This window comes from Pararge aegeria, chromosome 6 (genome assembly GCF_905163445.1).
Source record: "Pararge aegeria chromosome 6, ilParAegt1.1, whole genome shotgun sequence".
NCBI classification, from domain to species: Eukaryota; Metazoa; Arthropoda; class Insecta; order Lepidoptera; family Nymphalidae; genus Pararge; species Pararge aegeria.
The window spans coordinates 13,112,463-13,137,404 of record NC_053185.1 but is presented as its reverse complement, the minus strand read 5'-3'; the positions used below and the strand labels follow the sequence as shown (position 1 = coordinate 13,137,404).

General features: G+C 35.0%; 2 protein-coding genes across 6 annotated transcripts in view; both read right to left on the bottom strand.

Annotated features, from left to right (window-relative positions):
• LOC120624200 overlaps positions 1-24,942 on the bottom strand; it is a 166,659-nt gene that overhangs the window by 86,092 nt on the left and 55,625 nt on the right. For both annotated transcript variants that reach the window (XR_005658753.1, XM_039890594.1), the window contains exon 10: positions 19,208-19,263. Coding sequence is in view for 1 of the 2 variants with exons in the window: in XM_039890594.1 (XP_039746528.1) it covers positions 19,208-19,263 (56 nt within the window). In the remaining variant the exon portion in view is untranslated. The remainder of the gene's footprint in view (positions 1-19,207; positions 19,264-24,942) is intronic.
• Positions 1-24,942, bottom strand: part of LOC120624201 (RNA-binding protein Musashi homolog Rbp6) — a 692,918-nt gene that overhangs the window by 637,014 nt on the left and 30,962 nt on the right. The window lies entirely within an intron of this gene.

Below are 24,942 nucleotides of genomic sequence, written 5' to 3'. Positions count from 1 at the left end.
AACTCGCGTCGTATTTATTCTTAGAGCTTCGGAAATACCCTAAATCCGACGTACATTGTAGACCATATTACTCTGAGCACTTCCATTTGTACCCGATATGGACTCTTCAGCCAAATTTTTAACTTATGCCCATATGAAGTGAATACAGTTTATGATCGCGTATCCCATTTTCTGAAAACGCCTTTGCGAATCCATATTGCCATCCATTTGGCTGCAAGAGTTGCTTCCGGATTATTCGATTCGTGATGACTCACGAGGAACTATTACAGAATTGTAGGAAAGTGTATAAGAATACTTTGGAACTTGGATTTATTTATAGGTTTCCGATTTCGGAACAGATTCGGTTCGTTTTTTTATTATAAAGTATGAATTCATATTAAAGTATTAGTGTAGCGTATAGTGTAAAATGTGGATGAACGTTTTATGTTGTTAGCGTGAAAGAAAACACATTTATATTCTGGAATAAATGTGAAAATTTTCAACGGTATCGATTCCAAATTCTCTTGGGTGCCACGCCCTAGATATGGGTTGACTGCTGACGGTAAAAATCATTAAACATCAGAATATTGAGAACCGTGATCGATGAGAGTTCAGAGCAAGTAAATCACGGGATGTCAAAATGTATATAGTAGAGATCCCAATTTTCAAACTCATTTCTTTTTTATGCGTATAATACTGGCGAGTTTTTGTTTTCTAGTAATAACTACTAACTATGGACATCTGCAGCACCAGATGACGAGATAAGTGAAAAGCCGTGGCCACGTTTAAAGGCATTTGGCTACCCCACATTGAGTAACACCTAATTGTAATTTTAAAGAAAGATCGTGTGAAATGTGATGTTATTATTGAACCTAGACTCTTAACAAAAGCTAGTCTGTGGTGGCTTTAAAAGAAGTGACCTTATTATGCTAAACAATACTTCGAATACCTGACGTTATATTACACTAGCTTATGCCCGCGGCTTCGTCTGGGGTTGTTTAGTTTTTTTTGAATAATCGCGTTGTTACATTTTATTTACCCCGTCTTAAAATAATGCAATGTATATCTCCAAGAAGCAAGCTTTAGCTGAAGATCGGTATTGCTGCTAAGCCGTTTAAAAATAACACTTTTTTTTTAACCATCCGGAATCTGGGGACATTGGGATACAAAGTGTCCTATGTCGTTATCCTGTCTATGTGCCAAACTCCATCAAAGTCGTTGAAGGTTGAGCCAAACATCTATAATAAACAAACAGACAGACAAAAAAATTTAGTATAACGATAATACTAAATTTTTTTATAATTTAGTATAACGACAATAACGACTTTATCTATCTATCTATCTATCTAAGTATATTAAATTGCACTTAAATGTGTTAAGTTAAACGTAAAACGCCAACATATAGACATACGGTCAAAAATTTAAAATAAAATCTGTTTGTTTTCCCTATCGATATTTAAGCCCCCCCTGACTAAAATTTTCAAAAAATATTAAATATAAGACGGACAGTATCATTATAAATATTCAACTCCACATTTCACTATCTGAGAGATGGAATTTATATCCTTTCTTAGATGTCAACACTTAATAAAGAATCCACCCTCTAAAATCCACGTTCCTAGGACCAGCTGTTTAAGCTGTGCATTGTATTGTATACGTATTTTAGTCCTTATTTAACCTTGGGGAGTGAAATTTCCAAAAACTGTGATGCATATATTTTTTATTTAATTTTCAGAGCCAAACCAAGTTTCATGCATATAACTTGAAAAAGACAGACAGGTTTTAAAGTGTGTATGAAAATACACACTTTAAAACCCTATTTAACGTCGCGCGGTCACGTCGTAACAGAAAAACTCAAAATGAAAGTGAAAATTCCAAGGTTCTAACCATGACTTCAACTAAGCAACCTAATAATTGAACCTTAGCTAACGTTTAACATCTGGCTAACGTTTAAAATCACTAATGTTAAAATATTTCTCACGCAGACATTGAAAGAAAAATGCTCACAAAATACTTATTATCATAACGTAAAATTATAAACGTATTTGTGTTACGTAGTTATGTGACGACTTGTGTACTGATACCACGGGCTTCTACTTTGTCTTTTAGGATAGTCAGCATGTTATAACGCTTTGATAATATAGTTGAGTAATCTGTACCGGACTTTACTTCAATAGATGTTTTGACAATTTTGTCAGTTTGAAAAATATGTTAATTAAATAAACGAGAGTCAAAAGAGAAAACGTGTTTGATTTAAAATTTTATTGCTTGTATCGTACAAAATGTTATCCATTTTTAAATTCCCATAGGCACCCTAAAATCTCTAGGGATAGCGATAAATGCGAAAAAAAATATTTATAGCTAGTAATATGTACGTGAGGGCATGCTCGTGAGCGTAATTGCGTTTCTAAGCGTTGTGACATCATCCCTCGTCTTTATAGGGCAATTACTGCCGTTATCTGGCATTGATATTGCATCTAATTTATTTTTGCCTCCCATCCACATTCAAATAACACATGCCAGCTGCACTGACCCCCGAATCGATTTATTTCGTAGAGTTTCACCCTTGTTATAAGCTTTATTAACATAAGACATCTATAATATAATAAGATTCGGCAAAGCCAAAAGAATTTTATAGGACGCAAGCTAAGCATATTCTACTCGGTTCGATAGTTTGGTTTATTTCAATTAGATTGAACTTTCGATTGCGTTCGTTGAATCTTTATTCTTTGCAAGATGAGATATCTTAGGGTTTATTCTTTTAGGAACTCTCTTCTAACTACGAAACTTAGGTTAACTTTGATACACATTAACAATTTCAGTAAATAGCTTTACGGCAGTTTTAAGTATATTTTACAGTCTAGTTTTAGATATTAACTTTCTCAGCAGTACTTTCCGGTATAAGTATATTCCCACAAGCGTTAAGCATAGTATATTTTTTACAAAGCATGTGCGTGACAGATGAGTTCTATGCAATAAGTCTTGAGCGCGACGAGTATGCGTGGGACATTGTTGCAGTTCATATAATAAAGGCTAACGAGTTCTTTCTTAGACAACAACAACAAACATCGTATCCATTTCCTATATGAACGACTCAAAGAACCTACCGTCTCATTTCTTCTAAAAAACGAAACCACAAAGCTCGCTGCACTGAGATGTTTCTTTCCTTTTTACATCAAAGCATATGTTGCTTTGAAGACTTTTCTCTTGATTAACATTGTCAATAGCCATGCACTGCACGGTTATTCTTCTCAGTTATGCATGCGCCATCTCTACTCCTACCTCTAATAAGTCCAAACACCTGCCATTATCGTTATATTTCCTGCTACTTCTCTAACAATACACGAAACCTATCTAAACAAAACTGAGACATTTTTGACACAAGCGTTTGCGTTCTTAACGTATTTAAATCTCTATATATTTTTAATTACCCTTCTCATCTACAATCGATCAATAAGTCTCCAGATTTCATTCGAAATTAAAGAAATCAGCAATAAATATTCTGCAAGTTTATTACCAAGCCTTACTTTTGAGGGGCTTATTTTTTTTGTAATTTTATAAGCACTTTCTTGATAAAATTGTCACACGGAACGTCTCTGAATATTTTTTAAGAACTATTACAAGAAAAAAATGTTCATTGATAACGCCTTCCTTATCGCGAGCACATCCTGATTTTTTACCCACAGATTTGTCGACTCGAGTCAACAGAATGTTATCTTAAACACTCAATCACATTATCACTGTTACGACGAACTGTGTCGTCGTCTTGACGCCAGGTATTTCGAGGCTTATAACCCTAAGTGCTGCAATTGTTGTGAAATACAAATAATGATATCCGATTTTCGCACTTCACGTCATTTGTTGGCTGACTGAATGAAAGCTAAACACACAAACACGATTCTAAATAACGCAACGTAAGACGACTTCCCGTAAAGCTCGGAAAGTATAACTAATTGATAGGTTAGGACACTAAGGTGTAGAATGCCCTTCCGGCCAACATGTTTCCTGCCGCTTTTAATTTGAAGAACATCAAAGAGTCCCGACATTTATGCAACAGACTGTGTCATCGCTTTTACATCAAGCGTGATAGTAGACTTCAAATTAAATTCAAGTAATAAACCACAATGATATAAGTCGATTTGTTCCAAGTGGGTAACTGGGTGGTTGGCCGTCTTTGTAAGTCTAAATTGAGCCTCTACAAACTTCGCTATGCCCCCGAGAGTAGTTTAAGCTATCGCTCAGTCATAACCATTACATAAGTGTTTGGGATTTGACATTGGAATTTGGAACTCCCTACAAAAGACATATGTCCAGCAGTGGACGTCTATCGGTTGATATGATGATATGATGACGATGATGAGTGTTTGGGTTCGGAACCACAATGTTTTTTTTTTATTTCGCAGTCGTAACTGATGATGGTGATAAGGTCTAAGAAGGTAGTGGGTTAATCTGTAAGAGGCACAGCAGTTACCTATATTAAACATAAGTTACGTTTCTACTTGGCAACGTACCGAAAACGGCACGTCTTTGTCCACAGGGTGGTCAACAGCCATACATTTACAGCGTGGTGGGTATAAGCTCTGTATACCTCACTCCTATGATAGAAGAGTCCTTTGCTCACATTTGACTTATTAAGGCTATTCATGATGATGAATGAGCTAGTTTAGATAACATTGAATCAACGGTATCTACTATTGTTAAACTAAACCATGATGCAACTAAGTACCAGACTATTAATTTGACAGCACCGTTTATTCTCAACACTACCCGAGTGTAAACAAAGAGTTCAATAAACCGTTGCAAATATATCGCGTACCTAGCTAGTTACTTTGTATTCCTGTTCTTTGATTTTGAAAAGTTATTCTTGGACAGTGTTTGGTTGGTTGTCGGTACAAAGAATAAACTAATTTCTGTGCTGTTTTGATTGTATAACAATTATTTAAAAGAATAATCATTAATTTTATCAGGTAAGAGGAGCCATGACGATTATTACTTAGATTAAATTAAGTCTGTCAACTATTTATGAATATGAGAACAGAAGCTAAAAGCCACGATTTTTTCTGCTGCATTCGAAGATATTTTTAGTCATCATATAGTCATTTATAGTCATTGTAATGTTTTTTGTACATTTGGATCATTATATAAGTTATAATACCTATATTAATTTCTATTTTCATCCTAATGGACCCTTTTAGTCTAAAATCACTATTCCTTACAATGTCGAGTATTAATATAATTAAGACCGCTACTTATTGATATTGTAATGCTATTATGTAAAAATATATTTAGCTTATTTGGTTATCCCGCAAAAGTTTGTTGCTCATACTTTCCTTCAGTATATATTCGCCACATATTCATTTAGTGAGGAACTGACGGCCGAGTGGCGCAGTGGGTACCGACCCTGCTATCTGAGTCGAAGGTTGTGGGTTCTATTCCCCCTATTTTTCAGCGTCTGGGTGTTTATCTGTATATTATAAGTATAATACACATAAATATGTGTATTATATTCATAAAAAAAAAATCTTCATCAGCAATCTTAGTACCCATAAAACAAGCTACGCTTACTTTGGGGTTAGCTGGAGATGTGTGTATTGTCGTGTTATATTTATTAATTTATTATTATTAATAGTCTATTTTTCCTGAGCTAGATTAAAAGATCGACAATTTACAGGTACAAACGCAACATGCTTTTTCTTTGCGTGACGTTCTTATTGCCGACCAAACTAAGAAACCTTTCAAAAGTAAATTCTCAAGAGAAAAACAAACTATACCAGCAAAGTTCCGACGACAAGCGATTTAGCGTTGGAACATGTCGTTGATTAGACCAAAAAATGTATCCACGCGACAGCAACGTTCGTTCTGAACAATAAACAAACAATTCAATTGACTGTTGCAAATATATCTCGTTTGTTCTATTCTCAATCTGATAGATGGCTCGGCTTACGCTGATTATTCACGATCACGGATGCACTCGAAATCGTTTTTAGCCTAAGAGCGTTTCCACATCATTCAATACGATATCGATACCGGCCAACGATCCGATACTCAGCAAAATATTTGAAATTTGTACCCTTCCGATATCGGCGCAAGTATTTTTGAAGTGAAACTTCTTTAGAATCGTTGTGATTTGAAACACGATAAAACGAAAATGCCCCACGATAAAGAAACAAACACATAAATGTATCATCAGTAATCAAAATCCTAAAAATAAAACCATACATATGTATATGTATATTGTAAGTATTTATGAAGAACTATTATTCATAAAGATATTAATCAGTCATCTTGGTACCTATCATACTAGCGACGCTTACTTTGGAGCTAGATGGCGATGTGTGTATTGTCATAGTATTTTTATTTATTTTTACTTATATTTGCAATTAAAAAAAATAATTGTGTGTAAATTTACCTGGCTGGCTTCTCCTTCGATAATCGATTTATTTGACGATTTAGGGACTACAAAAGAAGTGTGTTAGGGGAATAACGTCAATTAAAAAACCTATACCTAAACCTATAACCATATATAATACATACTCAATGTTGATTTAAGGCTGATTGAGTGAGAATGAGAAGAAACATTAAAAGCATTAAAATCCAGTGTTCTCGGTCATGTTTAAAGCAATTTTCAAGCCTCTTGAGTCTTCAATCGCATTAAAATAAAACTAACTTTGTTACAGACATTCCCCCAAACGCTCAGAAACCTACCCTCAAAAAAATCAATTGCTCCCTCTGTCTGGGAAACAGCTACGCTGCAGATTTACTTATGGAAGTATCTATATTAAGTTTACTACTTCAATCCGTTCCCTCATTTTAAAGCATTGTTTGAATAAAATACAGAATGTTAGTGGTAGGCGTTTGACTATAACTACCGATTAGAAGGTTTAATAAAACTGAGTAACTTAAATGAATACCACCTATAACGTAGGTACGACATTGTTTGCCATACTAATAATATAAAAATGAAAGAAAGATTTTTTGTATGTAATGGAGGCTTGGGATGGGACCTTGCTATGGGACTAAGTAACTCATATAGATACTATATTTATATTACAAAAAAGAACTGTCCCATCAATATACAAACATAGATCATGCGAATCTTTCCGTCAAAAATTTTAAACTTACATTATTAAACTTACAGTAGCTTCGCAATATATTTATAATAATTTAATCTTTTTAAAAAATAACATTAGTTTTTATAAAAACAACAGTTGAATAAATTAGTCATATCAGTGGGGCTGAGTATATGCTTTTGTAACATGATACCGAAGGTAATGTTAGATTTAACTTTACATAAGTTAAAACACATTTAATACATCGAGGTTACTATCTACTATTGATGAACTTTTCATTATTTTTTCACACAAGATAGAACAATGATTGGAAAAAAGCAACTGCTGAGTTTCTTGCCGGTTTCTTCTTGCTAGAATTTGCCTTCCGAACCGATAGTAGAGTCGTAATAACATAAATACATACTTGACGTGCTTATATTAGGCCTACATGAAATAGACAAATTTTGAATTTTAATTTTAATTTGGATAAACTCAAAAATGAATGAAACGGTTTCAAATTTTTTTTCGCCTGCACAGTTCTCCATGAGCAAACTAAAGTTTGTATTGCAGTAATATTAAAATTTCTGACTGCATTCGACCCTGGCCTGGTATTTGTAAAGTTATCCAGGAGAAAAGTGCTAACCAGCTACTTTATACGCACGCAACGACGTGAGTGCGCTATACGTTAATTCTATGTACTTACAACAAAAGTATTAGTCTTTAATCAATCTACAAAAAAGTCTGCAGATTTTATTATGATCACATTAATATAACAGTCCTACTATAAATAAGATATTTGAATAAAAGGAGCATTTCAGTTGTAATTCAGAAAAAAAAACTTAAACAATGTTATTCTTTGAATCCCTCGCATGCTATCTATACATGTCAATTTAATCATGTTTAGTTTAGGAGAATTAATGAAAAATTTAAATAAGTTCGTATAAAATCCGTGGCACTCAATCGCACGGTTTGCACTTTGTGTCACTGAAGTGAGTAGTAATTTTACGTCGTTTAAGTAAACGGGTTTTAAACAATAACATTACGTTAAAACAAATCATTAAATGTTATAAATATTTACTATTGCCTCTAGAACACTCTATCAAAGTTTGCATGAAAAAAAAAAAGTCATAAATCTATAAGCGTAGATTTCAGGCTCAAAACGACACACACAAGTTATTTATATTATTAATATAAATGAGCCTCTAAAATTATTACGTGGTTCGGCGAGCAGTCTCTTTCAGTCACATCTCGATTCGAGATAACGAAGACGAATTGAAATTAAGTATGACGCCTAACAAATTATGCTCGCTCACAGCGGTCAGCGCAAACATTAATTGCGACATAGCATTAAAAACAACTTTAAAACCCCATTGCGATCCTTGAATTGTACAAGAACTCTAGCAATATTTTGATCGGCTAATCCAAAATGTAGGATTTATAACTAATATTCTTTCTTCCGTGAGTATAAAAAGAACACGCAAGTGTAAAAAAATATAGTCTTTGAGATACGACACAGTAAAATGGAACTTACAGTGATAATTTTGAAGCCCAAATTTGTGCACATTTGAATAGCAAGCGCTCTCGCGGACCGTTTGGAAAATAAAAAACAGTAAGCAAATATTGTACATATTTGCGTTTCTAAAAGAGTATCATTAGGTCCCTATTACTCGTAACGTTTAGTTGTTTAGGTACTCAAAAATTACAACAGTAGCGTGCTTGCTGCGAGATTACTATCCCCCGTTACTCGTATTTTTTATACGAGATATAGGGTAGATATACATTATTTCATTGTGCGCATACTAGCGCTACAGGAATAAGAATTGCGAGTACAAATCTTTATTCACGCTCGCACAAGAGGAACGCTGTTACCACCCTCCTAGCCCGTTTTTTTTTTAAACAGGGGCTTTGATACTTGATAAAATGATGAAATTAATATTTCTTAATACCACGACTCACCTGAACATGCTATCCTTCAGGTCGTTGGAACTACCGTTTTTTGTATTAAAAGTCGAAATAATTTCTATTATTTGCACTTAAGCAAATAATGGAAATTAGGTCGTTGACAAGGAGGATGATCAGATAGAATAGAATAAAACCTATTTTACCCTGATCAGAGAAATATTACGCTAGCACTGTCTTTTAACACTTCTTCGTGATATAAACGCCCGTCTGCGCTGACCTCTCAAGTCCACAATTTGCAAGCTAAGTGTTACTTTCCTGTGGTGTGAGTGAGTGCTGACATTTTGTTTGTTATATCAATTGTTGCTGGTTTATGAACCGTTATGTAACATTAATTAGGGCGATTTTTAATTATTATATAATAGGGCGATTAATAACAGAAGATTCACCACGACTTCTTCCGCGTACAACCTCTGTTAAGTAAACGTGTCTCGCACAAACTTCCATCTTACAATTCGTAGGGAAGCCGTGATAAGCTAGGACTAGGCTTCGCTTGGGGGGGGGGGGGGGGGGTGGCTGAGTTCGTACCCTAGCGCGAAAGTCTCATTCATTCCTTACACAAAAACTTATTACGCGTTCATACGTTAACATGTTAACACTTATGTTGTTTAGTGATAACTGCATTCTGTAGCTTAAAATTAAAGGTAGGAGGGTTCCAATGCCCTGGTCTTAGAAGAGCCCGCAACAAACAGCCAGGTTTTTTATGTTATCACCATCTCACAGTCGAGTAAAAGTTAGTTATGTACATTTGAAGTAATTCAATATATGCTTTAACGGTGAAGGAAAACACTGTGAGGAAATCGGCATGCCTGAGAGATGTCCACAACATTCTCAAAGGTGTGTGAAGTCAAGCAAGCAAGCGTGATGGATTACGGGCTACACCCTTCACCCAAAGGAAACCCTTGCCTTATCGTAGGTCGGTAATGGGTTCTACTCTGATTTTTATTAGTATAGATAACGATTTGTTAATTTTATGAATTATTTCACAACTTATTCGTATTATCTAAGCTCTATATCCGTCTGTTATGATATGAGATCCCAGCTGTGGACCAATAAAGAATTTTTTTAATGATGGTGGCTTATAACACTCTATATTGGGCTTGACTAAATTTAGTCTACAACACAAAAGTTAAGTGTTAATTGCCCGAGATGTTAACCAACATTGACGATCGGTTACCTATTTTAATAATACAGTTTTCATTGGATTTAGCGAGTATGTATACTAGTTGACTGAAATAAAGATAGACTTATTACCTTGTGAGTATTACTGATTAAAATACAACAATGCTAGAGAGGCAATACGCATCTTTTTGTTGTTATAACATAGAAGCAATATGTGATTACTATTCCATACCTATATTCTAAATCATCATCTGTTAGGATGGCGTCTATAAGTGATATAACATAACATGTTTTTTTTTTTTCTGCAATTCCAATACAAGCCAGCCCTTGCCTACAATCTTACCTGCTGGCAAGTGTTGATGCAACTATACTTAACGGCCGAGTGGTACAGTGGGCGGCGACCCTGCTTTCTGAGTCCAAGGTCGTGGGTTCGATTCCCACAACTGAAAAATGTTTGTGTGATGAACATGAATGTTTTTCAGTGTCTGGGTGTTTATCTGTGTATTAAAAGTATTTATGTGTATTATAGCGATCATAAAAAAATATTCATCAGCTATCTTAGTACCCATAACACAAGCTACGCTTACTTTGGGGCTAGAAGGCGATGTGTGTATTGTCGTAGTATATTATATTTATTTATTTATACTTCTAATCGGTTTTAACGCAACATCTTACCGGAACAATAAATCGCTTAGGATCACGTTTTTGTAGGTAGGGTGGTAACTTGCAACGGCTGAAGCCGCTCAACAGACCAGAGAAAATTCATAAATTATAAATTCACCAGAGCTCTTATTATTTTTGGGTTTTCACTCGTAAGCTATTAATCAATTGCAAAACGGATTAGGATAAAATAAAACGCAAGTCATTTTTCAGCCACGTAATTTTTCAAAAGGCTAAGCTTTGATTATAATTTTTATACCGTTCTTTGCGTTTACTAAAAGTGTCTCTACGAATTCAAGTTAAAAATATATCTTGTTTTCAGCATTGTTTATTTTGGTTTTACTTGTACCATGGTAATTTTAAGTGTTTATTTTTTCTTTAATTGCGTTATTTGCAGCAATAAACTGAAGTACAAAGCTAATGCAAAATGACCAAAACAAATAAGATTTTTTCGTATTTAAAAGATACAATATATATTTACAATATATATAATACAAATAACTTTTTACCGCAAAACTATATGCATAAACTACAATGTATTTGTTGTACAGATTATTTTTATAATCGCTATAAGATTATATCACTTGTACCTTTTTTAAGAAAAAGAAAAGTCCGCTGACAATCAGTGTTGGATACATTAATTAACATCTTTTATTTTACAATATCTATATGATACACGTTTATTTAAAGCTGTCAATGCTTCCAAATAAATACAAATGATTACATTCATAACGAATAATTACTTACGGGATAATTTTGTAACTCCTCATATTTCACTACCGTAATCTCTGTTGTCTAACTGTAATTAAACTTTACTTTTGTAATCGGCTTTGTTGTGGCATTAGTAATAAAATATTTCTTGTTAGGCTATTAAAACATTTTGTTTAAATTACGTACAAAAAGCGAATGAGATTATCATCAGCTGACGGGATATGAAACCGAGACTGCCGTCAGTTCAAAGTTTAACAATCCTCATATATTTTAAATTTAACTGGCATAATATTAATGTTAACAAGTAGCACATAAAAATAAATTAACAACAAACGAGATTTAAAGGAGCGTGTCGCGGCTAAGTTGTCAAACTAAATCATCTCTCGACGCCGCGTGCTTTATTAACCCCAGTAATTTTGACGACAGACTGACGATGTCTTTACAGTATACACACCTAAAACACGCTTAAAACCCGTGAGATTCTCAATAAGTATTGTAATGCAATAAAGATGGTAGAGTGCTGCACAATCGAGGAAATTTACACGCTCAGCTTCGAATAAAATTCAAATTCAAAATATTTTATTCATGTAGACCTTATTACAGGCACTTATGAAGCGTTCATACTATTAACATGTTACACTTATGTTAGTGATCGTGATATCTGCATTCGTTAACTTATAACTAAAGCTAGGAGGGTTCCAAACGCGCCCTCGTGTAAGAAGAGCCCACAACAAACTTTGGCAGGTTTTTTTTTGTTATCACCGTCTCTCAGTCTAAATAAGAATGTTATATTATAGCCAATCTAGCCAGGATCTGCAAATCGATGCATTAGATTCTAGAAATAACCGCACTAGAATGATCATCGAGAAGGAATGGGGGGAAACTTTCGAAATTCTACCAAAGTACAGCGAGACACCATGAGCGATGGCAACCTTATGTGGTTGATATTCCATAAACACACACGAACCGTTTTTTATCCACGCTAAGATGTGGAACGCCCTCCCGGCAACCTTTTCTGCCACGTATAATTTGAGTACCTAAAAGGCTAGAGTGAGAGCTTCTTCTAGGAAAGCGTGCTCAAACCTAGACCTCGTCATTGCTTTCTAAACGGGCATGATTGTCGACAAGCGCTTGGCCTATCGTTAATAAAAAAAAATATTAAAAAATGCAGAACTGACACACCTTTACCTGCACTTTATACAGGTCTTTAAGAGTATTCTCACATACTAAGAAATATTGAGAGACCAGCGAGATGCAGTTCCGTATGGTGACGGAGTAACAGAATACAGTAGTCACCACCGTCTCCTTCCCGCGTTGTACGAGGCAACTAAGAGAATATAAAAGAGACCGGCCAGCAGCATCCTCTGTGGTACTACGGAGTGACGGCCGAGTGGCGCAGTGGGCAGCAACTCTGCTTTCTGAGTCCAAGGTCGTGGGTTCGATTCCCACAACTGGAAAATGTTTGTGTGATGAACATGAATGTTTTTCAGTGTCTGGATGTACGCTTACTTTGGGGCTAGATGGCGATGTGTGTATTGTCGTAGTATATTTATTTATTATTTATACTACTACCTACTGTTACCACCAACCCGTCTGCCCGTAGTGATTATGGGCAAACCCTTCTGTTGGGAGAGGCCTTTAGTCCAGCAATGGACAGTTGAAGACTATTTAAGGGATAGTGATGTGATGAAAAACTAATTTGTTGCGCCTCATAACCTGATTTTAAAGTGCAAAAATGTTGGGTCTTAAGAAGCACATTTTAAGGACACTTCCCCTTCCACTTTGCCATCATGAAACCTAAAATCATTATTGAAATTTAAATTAATTCCAAGACTGTGATGTGTTCTATATTCCGTAATTGATATCACGTCCATGTCATTTCTGTTTCCATGAAATTTCCGTTCTACTCGGGATTTTCCAAAAGTATATGCATTTTTCTCATTAAATATTCAGTCCATTTTGTCATATGCTAGACATGTTGAAAGGCTAAATTATAACATTATACTAAAATTTTTTAAAGTTAAACTTTTATTACATCCTCTCAGACTTTTTCGACTGTGTGTTGCATGTCGCGTGTTGGTATACCACGGAGTTGGGATAAAGTGACAGGCGCTCATCAGAGCAGCCGAAGCCAATATGGCGACGCCTATAGTTCGCATCAGCTGACCGTGTAGTGTATGGATTACTATACTTATATCACTCACTAGCTATCCCCGCGAATTTCATTTCGCCTTAGTTTATTTCACATCTCAATGTCTTTATAAAGTACAATACATAAAACTCATCTTACTCCGGAACCTCTCTATAGGTCACATCAACAGTTTTACGATTAGGTATAGACAACTTGACGTGCGCTGTCAATTGTGTTTTGTTACTAATGAACGGCTAGATAATTGTTTTGATTTTAAATTTAAAAAAAAAATTGTATTTTTATACTTATTCTCCTATTCCGGATTAACAGGAATCAAAGAAATCAAAAATAATGAAAATCGGTCCATCCGTTCTCAAGTTATAAATGGTGTAACTAACACGACTTTGTTTTATAGATGTAGAATATAGATATATATAAGGACTGTCGAACGGGATAAACAGTATCCTATGTCCGTCTCCTGGCTCTAAGCTACCCACCTACCAATTTTCAGCCATATCTGTAAAGCCGTTCTTGAGTTATAAGTAGTGTAACTAACACGACTTTCTTTTATATATATAGATTTGGGCCAGAGCTACATAAAATATTGGTAATATTTATAAACTGTAAAACTCATGATAAAGGTGGAATTGATAATACAATGATTGAAAATGATTGAAAAACGGATCACAATGACTTAACGATTATAAAATATTGTTTTCAGTTTTATGTGTATATCATCTAAATAATTGTTAAGTATTATGTATGTCGTACTCTAAAACACAGAGCTCAATAAAACTATTAGATTTCCTTCCCATTTTCAAAGTATAAAATTAAGATTGATGAACCGATTTTTATACCCTTAATGGAATATACGAGTAGTAGTTACATGTCTATAATATGAAAAAAAGTTCCACATTAACCGTGGTTTCATAAAACCATACAATCATTTATTATCTTTGTGCGACTCAAGTAATGGTTAATGTCTTTCAATTAGTAAGTTCCTATACTTGGAATTTAAGCTATTCTGTTATTTCGTTTCTCAAGCACCGCATACACACATCCAACTGAACTCGGCTAAATTCTCGAAATAAATGTCACTCGACACTACAGTTCATCAAAACCCACTTAGCCGTCGTTTGACTCTTTTTATGTGGTTGTGAGTTCCAACCATCGTTTGTGGACGAGTGTCTAAAACTATATAACTGTGTAAGCTGTAGGTACACAATAAATATTTATATAAAACTTAATGGAATATTTCATATAAACTACGTAGATATAGACCCGTCCGGCATCAAAAAAGTAATGATGAGTAAACATTATATATCTATCGTGTGATCGTGAATCTTTCACTCGTGTGACATTACCATTTCATTGAAGCACGATAAATTTATGTTACCTCTTTAGAATCCTAGGTCACAGGAATCCGACGGAATCAATTCTTACAACGTCACGGACAAAGGACAACCATTCTTGCAGAACAGTGCAGACTCTAGAGAAGAAAATAGGACAGAAAAACAGATTATAATTTTGATTTCTCTAGACTCCAGAGTAACATCACAAAAGTTTAACTTAAATGAAGGCATAGAAAGGCAGGGCCATTATTAATACGACAGATAACTCTAGCAAGGAGAAAATGGTATTGAAATCAAATGTTGGCCTGAGAGTGAAATACTTGGCCAATACTTCTAGATTCTAGAGAACTACGAATCTGGTTAATATAGCAATAATATAGCAGTGGCGTATATACAGGCTATGAACTAAGCGGGCCGATGATAAAAAAGGAGAAAACCTCCAGACGAGTTACAAAAACTTAAGTGCAGGCTTTATATATCTCGTATATTGCTTAAAGTTTTTTTTTATTGGAGATTTTTTTATTTTATACCATCTGACTGCTTAGTGCATACTCTGTACATACCTACTCTGTATGCACGCCACAGTTATAAAGATGCCCATATTTAAAAAACTGCGTTCTCAAAAAGTTACAAACGAATTGATGAAAAAATGTTAGGTAGATGACATTTTTTCATTGTAGGTAAACGCGGAGCACTTGGCAGTAGGTATTATATAGAATTAAATGTCGGAAGGCCGGGAGGTCACGGGAGTGACAACATTTTGTCACGTAATCGGATTACAGAACTGGGAGAAGCGTCTCTGTACATTTGGACGCGACTTGTTTTTTTCTCTTAACCAGCTTAAACGGACGACAATCCTTATTTAATTTGAACGAATATACCTTTTTTATGTTCGGATAGTGAAAGTTTTGTATTAAATTAACAGATTTTGATAAAAGAGAGTCTACTACCTAGATCATTTTGCGTGTGTGAGTATGTGTTATCTTAGATAGATAAAATTTGGTCTCTATTACGGTTCAATAAAATAATTCAGTCCGTTAATCCAAAACTGTAACACTAAAACAACAACCAAACAGGTAGGTTGAGTGTGGAATTTGCGACTTTTCATCATCCTATTAACGTCTAACTGCTGCGCGTAGGTTTCCTCTTTCATAGGAGAGAAGGATTAAGAGCTTATACCCTCACTGCTCCAATGCACGTTAGCGGGCTTTAACGATTATTATCACTTATTAGTAATAATAACACAGTTGAGTCTTATGTATGTCTTATTTTATTTGCTTGTCCAACACGCACGGGGCAAGCATGGTGGACTACAGCCATCCCTTCTTATTGTGGGAGAAGATCTGTGCCTTGTAATGGGTTGATATGATGCTAATGATGATCTTTATAACTAGCCCACCAAATGCATTGGAGTAGCGTGGTGGGTCTATGCTCTAAAACTGTATAACCTATGAGAGAGGAGGCCTGTGACCAGCAGTGGACGTTAATAGACAGCACTACTGGCTCACCACTGTCTGAATAACTCTCTGAGAACGCTTCGAACTGGTCCTGTGTTTTTTTTTCATCAGACAAAAGATCTAAAAAATTCAATGAGTACAAAAGGCATTCTGAAACATTCTATTTTAAGTCAAGATCAACCTATTGATACTTTTAGATAATTTGACATCGTAAAACATGAATTGGAATAAAGTATTTACATTCAGAAGATTAAACATTAAGATATGACACTCTTTTGAGCTCAAAATAGACTGAAACGAAACACGAAAGATAATGGGACGTAGAGATAAGTTAACATTTGAAATTGCACATTGAGTCTGTTACTAGATATTCCACCCAACTATCAGGTATAAGAAAAGCAGTCAGAAGCATTCTATTTTAAGTTTAAATCAACCTATTTATACTTTTAGATGATTTGATAATAGTAAAACATGTTTTGGAATAGTCAAAAGATTTAACATTTAGAAATGACACCTTTTTGGGCACTAAAACATACTGATACGAGTTAGGACAGCTAAAAGATAATCTATACTATCTATATACTCGTATAAATATGCAAATATTTTTAAAAGTATAGTTCCTGTGTAATAATTATGTATGTTGAAATTCCGATATATTTATTACGTGTTATAATTTGTTTCTCCTTCTAAAAATTAAGAAAAGAAAATAATATTATTATTATTATATAATATTGTTGTTATATTTTTTCCTCCTCCCTTGTAATTATACTCACCTTTTAATTGTTTCAAAATTACTTCTTACTGTTTTACTGTTATCTGTATCTTACTTATCTCAAATAAACTATGTTATAAAAAACATAGTTTATTTAAGATAGATTTTAGAGACTTACTTAATATCTTAAACCCTATTCTGGCTATTAACTTATCAGACTAAAATTCGAATGCTTTAAAGTTCAACACTAACCCTTTAACTTATATCTTACTCACTTCAAACAGCTTATTCAATTACTTTCAGACAACAATCAAATAAGCCATACCAGGAACTCATAAATGGGTTAGTTTTGGATACAATTTAATAAGATAGCACGTTAAAAAAAAATAGTGGTATAAGCGGCAATAGATAGCCTAGTGGTTAGGGCTTCGGCTTTACATTTGGTGTTGCTGAGTTTGAATCCCAGCAAGCACCTCTAACTTTTCTTAGCTATGTGCATTTTAGGTATTAAATATCACTTAAAGAATTAATGGTTTAAAAAACATCGTGAGGAAACCTGCACGCTTGAGAGTTCTCTACAATGTTCTCATAGTCCGCGGGACCACACTTGGTCTACGTAGGCCGTAGTCCACCAATCTGGCCAAGCCCTTCTGATTCTAGGAGGAGACCCGTGGCCCGTAGTGGACCGGTAATGGGTTGACAATGACGTGCTACAGTTTTATGCAAGATTTATAGCTTGCTGCAATTTTTATAGCCCGTTTATGAACCTCTTAGACTAGCTAACTAGAGGGTTGTCGGACAGACTGGTCGTAGCGATGGCATAGCATTTTGTTACACATAAGCCGATTAGCGAGTGTCGTCCGCCGGGTACGCGCCTTGTACGACGTCCGCATATAAATACATTTCCGCAGGATTTATGTACTTACTACGTTGTGTTGCAGTTAACTGCAGAAAGTAACTCTTCTGTTTTTATTCTATAGTAATAAGTTATCGCTTCATTACAATCTCATTTTGAGTGAAAATCCAGTCTAAGATGGAAACAAGCTTACCTGGTTGCCTTTTTTTTCAACCTATAATAAGTCTCTATGCAGGAGCGTACCGAAAAAAAGTAGTCTTTGATTGGTTTTAAAAGAATATGTATTCTCAGTAGAATCTGCACTATTGGTAGGTAGTGACCTTAGAACCTAGAGACAGAATTCTCTTTTAAAAAATGCCTGTTTGCAGTAATGGGTATTTGTCTGTGTATTAATTAGCTAATTTAGAAGAAACCTCATATTATTAAAAAATGTATGTTATACTATTTATATATTCAAGTAATCTTCGAAAGTAACCAGCGAACGAAAAACACAACAATACAAAATTTTAACGAATCCGACCATATTATTTTGAATATGCGTAGACCAATTCAAACGAAATAAACTCCGGAATAAAGAGATTAAGAAATAAAATTGTACTCACTCAAATATATATGGTACCATATGCATAAAGAAAATAAGGGCGAAGGAAAATGGCGTGCCTAAATTCGCAGACTCCCATTACACGCGCCAGTTGCCTTGCGCTCAGGTTCACTGGGTAAAGCCCTTCCTGGATCTGCAGCGATTACATCGATGGCTTCCTCCAAATTTACCAAATTTTTGTTTAAATATTAAGTATATAAAATAGCTCAAAATTAACACTTAGAAATTTAAAAATACATCAATAAAAAGAGTTTTAAAGGTGATAAATATAAAAATATACAAAAAAAAGTGCAATAAAATCTATATAAACTGTTACAAAAAAAATTACTAACTATATGACAACATTAGGAATAACTAAACGTGCTCTTATCACATAATCATGCATAGCGTGACATCGACCGTTAGACGCTCTAAACTATTAAGCACATAGTAGCTGCTAGTCTACGTGTGAAATATGCTTCCGGTGGTTCCCGGGAAAGATCTATTTATGCTTGATGTTCCGCACTGATTCAGTTCGTGTCAAGCTTGTGGTACAGGGCACGGGCGGTACAATCTACAAAATATTTCTCTCCGGAATCACGACGGGCAGACTGTGTAATAATGGAGTGCCTCACTTACCAAACTTCGGAGGATGGCAACTAAGGTGCTCCACCACAATTACCGCTTGCGTAACCCTGGGAAAAATATTTTTCCGTGAATCTAACGTGTAAGTTATAGATATTACAGTGATTGGTTCTTATAATATAGGGCATTGTGTTTCAATACTCCGTGAAACATTTCTTACGGTGTGATTGATACCTTACAACTAACATGCTCTGCTCTGTTCTCTAGATATAAGTGAATATGGGGATTGTTTTATAATCTGAGGGTTCCAACTATAAATGGATTGTAGTACAGTTTAGTGTTACGTTACTCAAAGAAAAACTGCATTGGATAAATATCTACATCAATGTAAAATTCAAAATAAATGCACCGCTAGACGGTACCTACTACAAAATAAAGTCTATGACGCTAAAACACAGTTATTGGTACTATGTATACATGTTCTAACACACAGTTTCTGTTACTAGACAATGTTATTTCAATTATACAAAGACTGAGATATAAGTGAGGAAAATAAGAATTACTTGATTATGCTACTAAATACAAAATAAGTGAATTCAAATCGTTTGTAGGTTATTACCATTATTTAAATCTAAAGGAGTATGTATGCTATTCTGAATACCTGAAAAAAATATTATTCAGTTTAATATTAGTATTATATTAAGTATTATTACATTCACATAAAGACTGTATTGTACCAATAGAAAATTGAGCCAGCTTGGAATAACAAAAGACACCCATAACTTGATAACATTGTTTGCTTCAGCATCTACGATGTAAGCATGATCTTATCAGGCGCATAAATGTTTCAGTAAATCATATTTTGTAACGCACGGTTTGTAAAGCAATAGACTGCCATTTTCTTTTGAAATTTAAATTACACCCGGACCAAGAGAATAGTTTACACAGTTACATGCCATGTTGGATTTCTGGTTTAAAGCTCTATGCTTAACTAAATTGTCATGTGTAGACATGTAGTGAAACAGTAGTTTCTCCTGAAAAGTACCGTACTATTTTTTTTTACACAGCAAATATTGATTGTACATTTATAGAGAGACATCACATATTTTATTAATGTTAACTTTGTAAAAATAATATAAGTTTTCTTGACAAATTTTTTTTGTGACCTTTGCCCAACCAAGAAGATTTATATTAATTGCTGCTATTAGTTTGCTTCAGCCGCGCCAGCATGCATGATGCACGTTTAACTAAAAGGGCGAATACCCGGAGCCGAAGATCCTATTAATTAAAAAAAGCACGATGGACTGCTTTTAATACTTTTAATAACACTTTTTATCAATAATTTCTGACTTCACAATATCAAACCAAAAAGTTGATAGAGTGCTTAAAATGGCACGATCATGAAATTCAGACTTCAATGCTGTAATTAAATGAAAAGTACTCTGCAACCGCAGACTTAAGATCCCTTTGCGCTTTCGATCCGTACGCTGTTACTAGATGTAACCCATACCTCTGAATATACGAGATGCGAGTCGTGGACGTTTAAATAACACCTGTGGAAATGTACTAAATCTTTTGAGACGTGGACATTTGGACGCACGTTGTTATTAGCTGGATGCACAAACGCCCCAATGTGAAATATCTGCCACGTGTAAATAAAACAGTGATCTATTAGAAAGTAAAAATTGTACTTCTGTGTTAGCTGCAGAGAGATATAAGGTACTATTTCTTTTTTCAAAAGTTGCCAAAATAAGAGGCGTTGGTCGCAAAATAAGTTATGACAACATCCGAGAGTAATACGAAATTGCGAAAGCAACATTAGAAATTGGCCTAGTGAATACGATCTAGTTAATAGACAGTGACATACAAAGCTGAATTCCAACCTTCTATAGATCAAAGGCCACCCTAAAAAAAATCTGTTTCAAATCTTTTTTTCCGGACAATAATTATTGATAACAGAGATACTGAGGAGGAATTTATTTTTATGGAGTACCAACGGACGAACAATCTTTAAATTGCTGTTGAAAGATTGTTCGTCCGTGGATCTCGGCCATGGAGAAATCACGCATTGAGTTTTCTAGTCTAGGGCATGAGTTTAGATATGAAGTTCAAATCGACATAACTTACTTACTATGACTTAAGTTTTCATTAAACACTCGTTTACACTTTTATGCGATAGATTCTTAAGCTACTACTAAATCACAATTAGTTACATTTCAGTTACGTTATTTAAAATCTGAAATGGAAATAGTTTATACTTATAGCGTGTCAAAACTGGTGGCAGGGATAATTTTTAATGACACCCGTTACTATAGGCACAAGCCCGGAAGCGGACAATTATCATATGTAGTGGTAATAAACAACATTATAAGTAAAAGGGTTTAAGGAAAAAGAAAAAAAGAAGAACAATTTTTAAATTACCAAAAGATTACAAGGACCAAAGTCCAATGCATGATGCTTCGCCTTAGTTAGACAGCATTAGATGCAGTGGTGCGAGGAAAATAGCTAGAGCCCATTGTACCTTCGCTCCTACTCTTACTCATACCCACATTTGAAATACTAATTGCTGCAATTATATACAACATCAAACACAGGAAACTCTCCTGTTACTACGCAATAGATGATGTCATTCATGATATACATACCTAACTGCTACATTTGACGCTTACACTTTTGTTTGTTAAACGTAATAACGTAGGTTAATCTAACATGTATTTCGGAATTTTTTTTGGGAGAATTGAGAATGAAAGACAAGCGAGATATATCATAAAGAGAAGCAAGGAGGGAGGACTAGATTCAGGATTCTCATACAAACAGCGAACGCGCGTATAGATAGCCTAGCTACAAGCTAGTGACAATGATTTCAGAAGAGTCCATTTTTAAAATTTTAATCTGTATTACAAACTCATTTGCAAACTTCATATTCATAACGCCTGACCGTTGATTTTGAATCTGATGGAATTTACCTAATTTATTGTTTTTAACGAGTTCGTAGAAAGATTACGCGGCGTATAAAATTATAAATATGCTTGACGTATACCTCTCTCTACATTATGAAAAATAAAATCGGTCGTGTTACCCACATTATAGTTAATGTAAATATAAAAATAAGTTTTGTGGGATGCGCAGAGATAACAGCACTGATGAAAACATACGCATTGATGAAAATTACGTTTCACAAAAATATGGAGAACTCTCATGCCGGTTTCCTGATGATGTTTCCTTCCCCGCTAAAGCAAGTGATATTGCCTGAAACCCCGAAAAGTGATAGGTGCCGGTTGCCGAGGATAAAACTCGGTTACTCGAATAAAAGCCCGAGCTTCTAAACAAGAGGCTATCACCGCTTTTTTACATAATGCCAGCAAAGAGCACATTGTCACAAACAAATGCGTATTGTGGGGAAACGCGGACGGGCGCGGTCTCCGGCGCTGGAGGTCGCTCATTGCGAGTCGCCAATTGAGATAATCGCCGCAATGCACATGATTACTGACCCATTCAACATTGCAACTAGCCGTTGGCTCTCGATTTACTTAAAGGTAAGTACCAACCTATTATACGATATCTATGAACCTACAAGTAGTTTAATCATTATAAAAATAAAACAAACCGATCGACCGACGCGCGACGTCTGGCAGAACATTATCCTTTTTTAGGAATTTCCAAATTTCAAGGACTTTTCTTATGAAGAGCTCCTAACTGCGACTCTTGATGTCGTCTGTCAACCTTGTAGAAAGTCTACCAAAACTACGTTTTCTTGTTCGGATTCGCTACCTTAGAACAACAATTTCCGTCGGTGAATCACGCACATACTCGTAGCTCGGGATTGGGATGGGCGTTAGAGTATTGCTTGTACTTCATACTAAAGTAAAAGAGCTGGCTACCCCAAAAAATATAACCCGTATAGGAGGTTATTCCATTTTATGCCTGCTTTCTGCTTTAACCTAGTCGGGCCATAAACCCTGTGCCCGCCACTTGGGGATAAGCTCAGCAGCGGTTTTATATCATGAAAAGGAATTTAGGTGACCACAGCAGGTGCCTACTACCTTAGCAAGACGACTTCATATAAGTAATGTTCTAGTATATTCTCGAAACAATTTCACGTGACATTCCACACTCGGGAAAATGTAACTTAAAATAGATATTAAATATTTTTTGTTTCTCCTAAAAAATTCTGACAAATTGTTCAACTATAATGAATTCCAACAAATTTTTTACTAATTAGCATAAACGGCTATGGATCTTGCGTATGATTGCAAAAACGGGATTTGTTTTCTGTTAAGAAATTCGCAGTACCAGGGGATTTTATTTTAGACAGTACAATGGCGTGTACTGCGCAGCTCCCAGAAATCGAAGAGCATATTCTACCATATCTCGGTCCCGCGTATTATTACGGATAACTCTAAATACTCACTCCTATCAGAAAAAAGGCCTGCGTCCAATAGTGGTTCGTTAATAGACTTGGGAATTTTTTCATAGATCTAAATGAAACTTAAATTTAGCCACAACATGGATGCGCAATAAACACATCAACAATCATGACCTTGTGCATTATTAAAGTAAAACCATTAACAACTGCACAGTTAAATAATTATGTGAGTACTTTACCAAAAGTATAACGAGTAGATTAACGAAAAAACTATATAATAATAATTACATTATCAATGTTACATATTAGCGAAATTTATTGTCAATTACTTAAGTAATGTCGTATAATTTTATTATCGTATACTGCAATAAAACTCAGTGTACCATTTAGTCGCGCTTAGGTCGATGATTTACAACGTAAGTTTCGTCGTAACCGAGATTTACGGTGTCGCACCAACGGCTATTTTTGACGCCGTCCGACTCTCTTCACACTTTAAATATAGAATAACAATATGACGGATATTGTTAAACCGGCATTTGGCAGCGTGCGACCGAAACAGAACACTATAGTTACAAAGGACTGGAGCATGTCCCGGTCTCTTGTCTCCGCGCGCCATCGCTGGCTCTGAAGTTTGACAAATGGCTGATGGCACGTCAGAAACATGCGTAAGAAGTAAGAACAGGAAATGCTCAGAGCTTTTGCTTCTTTGAGAATTTGATCCTAATTATGACAAACATGTGAGAAATTAGTTGTGTAATCCTACTAATAAAAAAAATATAATTCCAAATTCCAATGCTCATTAAAACAGATTCCAGGGTGATGTTTCTACTAAATGTAAATGTAAACACTAAACGTATTGAACATCATAACATATCTATTTTCATATATGGGTTAGTAAGCGACATTATCATTTCAGTTATACGAGATCAATCAAAATTCATCTTAAAGACGAAAAACTAACACAGCAAACTGCGTAGTTCATGCTTACTCAAATCTTGTCTTAATAATAAGTGGAAATTACATTGCATCAACTTTTTTCTCTTTTTGATCTAAGTTGAGTCTAATTAATTTATTCGTAATTGAAAGTTTTGTTACTTTCGCCGGAACACCAACTGCCATTACTCGCCATATCGAAATGCTAAGAGCTGTATTAAATTAAATTACTAAAATTTATAGAAGATGCTTTGGTAGTTCATTAAATCTTCAAAGGATTAAGGGTAACAGAACAGTTTCGATAGCGCCTTGATCCTTGCAAATTGCTGCCATTTGGTTTTATTTATGTGTACAGCAGATTTTTGCTTTCTGAGACACGGAACTGGATTTGCACGTCGGAACATTGTTGTTTCAAAAATTCTGGTGGTAATAATTAGGTGCAGAGTTGTTGAGTCGACCGTTGTTGTTCCGATAGTCGTTTCAGTCAATG